At 45.6% G+C, this 1,106-nt stretch overlaps 1 protein-coding gene across 1 annotated transcript; it reads left to right on the forward strand.

Annotated features, from left to right (window-relative positions):
• Positions 1–11: 11 nt before the first annotated feature.
• LOC109488753 (thyroid receptor-interacting protein 11-like) lies at positions 12–1,102 on the forward strand (the record flags this gene model as incomplete). Its single annotated transcript, XM_034653357.1, has 2 exons — positions 12–482; positions 515–1,102. Coding segments are annotated over 2 exons (1,059 nt in total), but the record flags the coding sequence as incomplete, so codon positions are not given.
• Between the last annotated feature and the right edge of the window lie 4 nt (positions 1,103–1,106).

Genomic DNA, 1,106 nt, shown 5'->3' on the forward strand with positions numbered 1-1,106 from the left:
CACAGGTCATTAAAGAAAAAGCCTCAAGAAGCAATGACCTTTTAGAGCAAACTGTGGAGGACAAAGACATGTGTCTCATCTCCCTGAGCGCCCAAAATCGTCATCTGAAAGAAGAACTGGAGCGCCTGAGACAACAGAGTCGTCCTGTACCTGTGGTTGACCCTAAAATCCTCGAACTGGAGTGTGAAGTCTTCCAACTCAATGAGTTAAAAGATGACCTCGAGGAGGAAATAAAGGAACAACAGAAGATCATTCACAACCAGCAGCAGAGGAAGATAGGACTGCTTCAGTCTCTGCAGGAGCAGAAACAGAAAGTGGACCATCTTCAATCCCAGCAGGAGCAGCTGCATATTGAACGCGCTCAGCTCCTTTCAGCCAAAGACCAGGAGATTCAGAATTTGCAAGACACCATAGACCAAATGAAAGCCCAGCTGCCTGACAAAAGCCAGCACATTCCAGAAGAGCACGGTGACAACATTCAAGTCACANTGATGTTCAAGTCACAAGCAGTCAGCCTCTTCCTGGAGAGAACGCAAGTGAGAAGTTTGATCCATCTAAAGCCGAAACTCAAAGATCAGTCCAAGGAATAAAAGAGCAAGAACTGGAGATGAAGCTCCTAACTGAACAGAACATCCGATTGACCGAACAGCTCGATCGGCTGTCCAAAGAGGAGATTGGTAAACTAACTCAGATTATCCAGCAGAAGGATTTGGAGATCGAGGGTCTTTCTAGTAGAATCTCTGCAGCTTCTCACCGCCACCATGGGGATGTGGAGCGACTTCAGCAGCAATTGCAAGAGAGCGCTTCAAAAAGCGACCAAGTGTTGGCTGACTTAAATGAGAAAACGAGGGAGAATAGCCATCTGACAAGGGAGTATCACAAAATGACAGAGAGACTTGCTGCCAAAGAAGCAGAGCTCCAGAGGATGCAAGAGGAAAANGTGCAAGAGGAAAATTGGAAACTGTCCATGAGAATTGAACATAGTGGTCAGGAGATGTTTAGAGAAATGATTCAAAATTTATCACACATGATTCAAGAAAAAGACCTCGAAGTGGATGCGTTGAGTCAGAAATGTCAGACTTTATTGACCATGCTGCAGACCTCCA

This window comes from Ailuropoda melanoleuca, unplaced genomic scaffold (genome assembly GCF_002007445.2).
Source record: "Ailuropoda melanoleuca isolate Jingjing unplaced genomic scaffold, ASM200744v2 unplaced-scaffold801, whole genome shotgun sequence".
In the NCBI taxonomy this organism is placed as follows: Eukaryota; Metazoa; Chordata; class Mammalia; order Carnivora; family Ursidae; genus Ailuropoda; species Ailuropoda melanoleuca.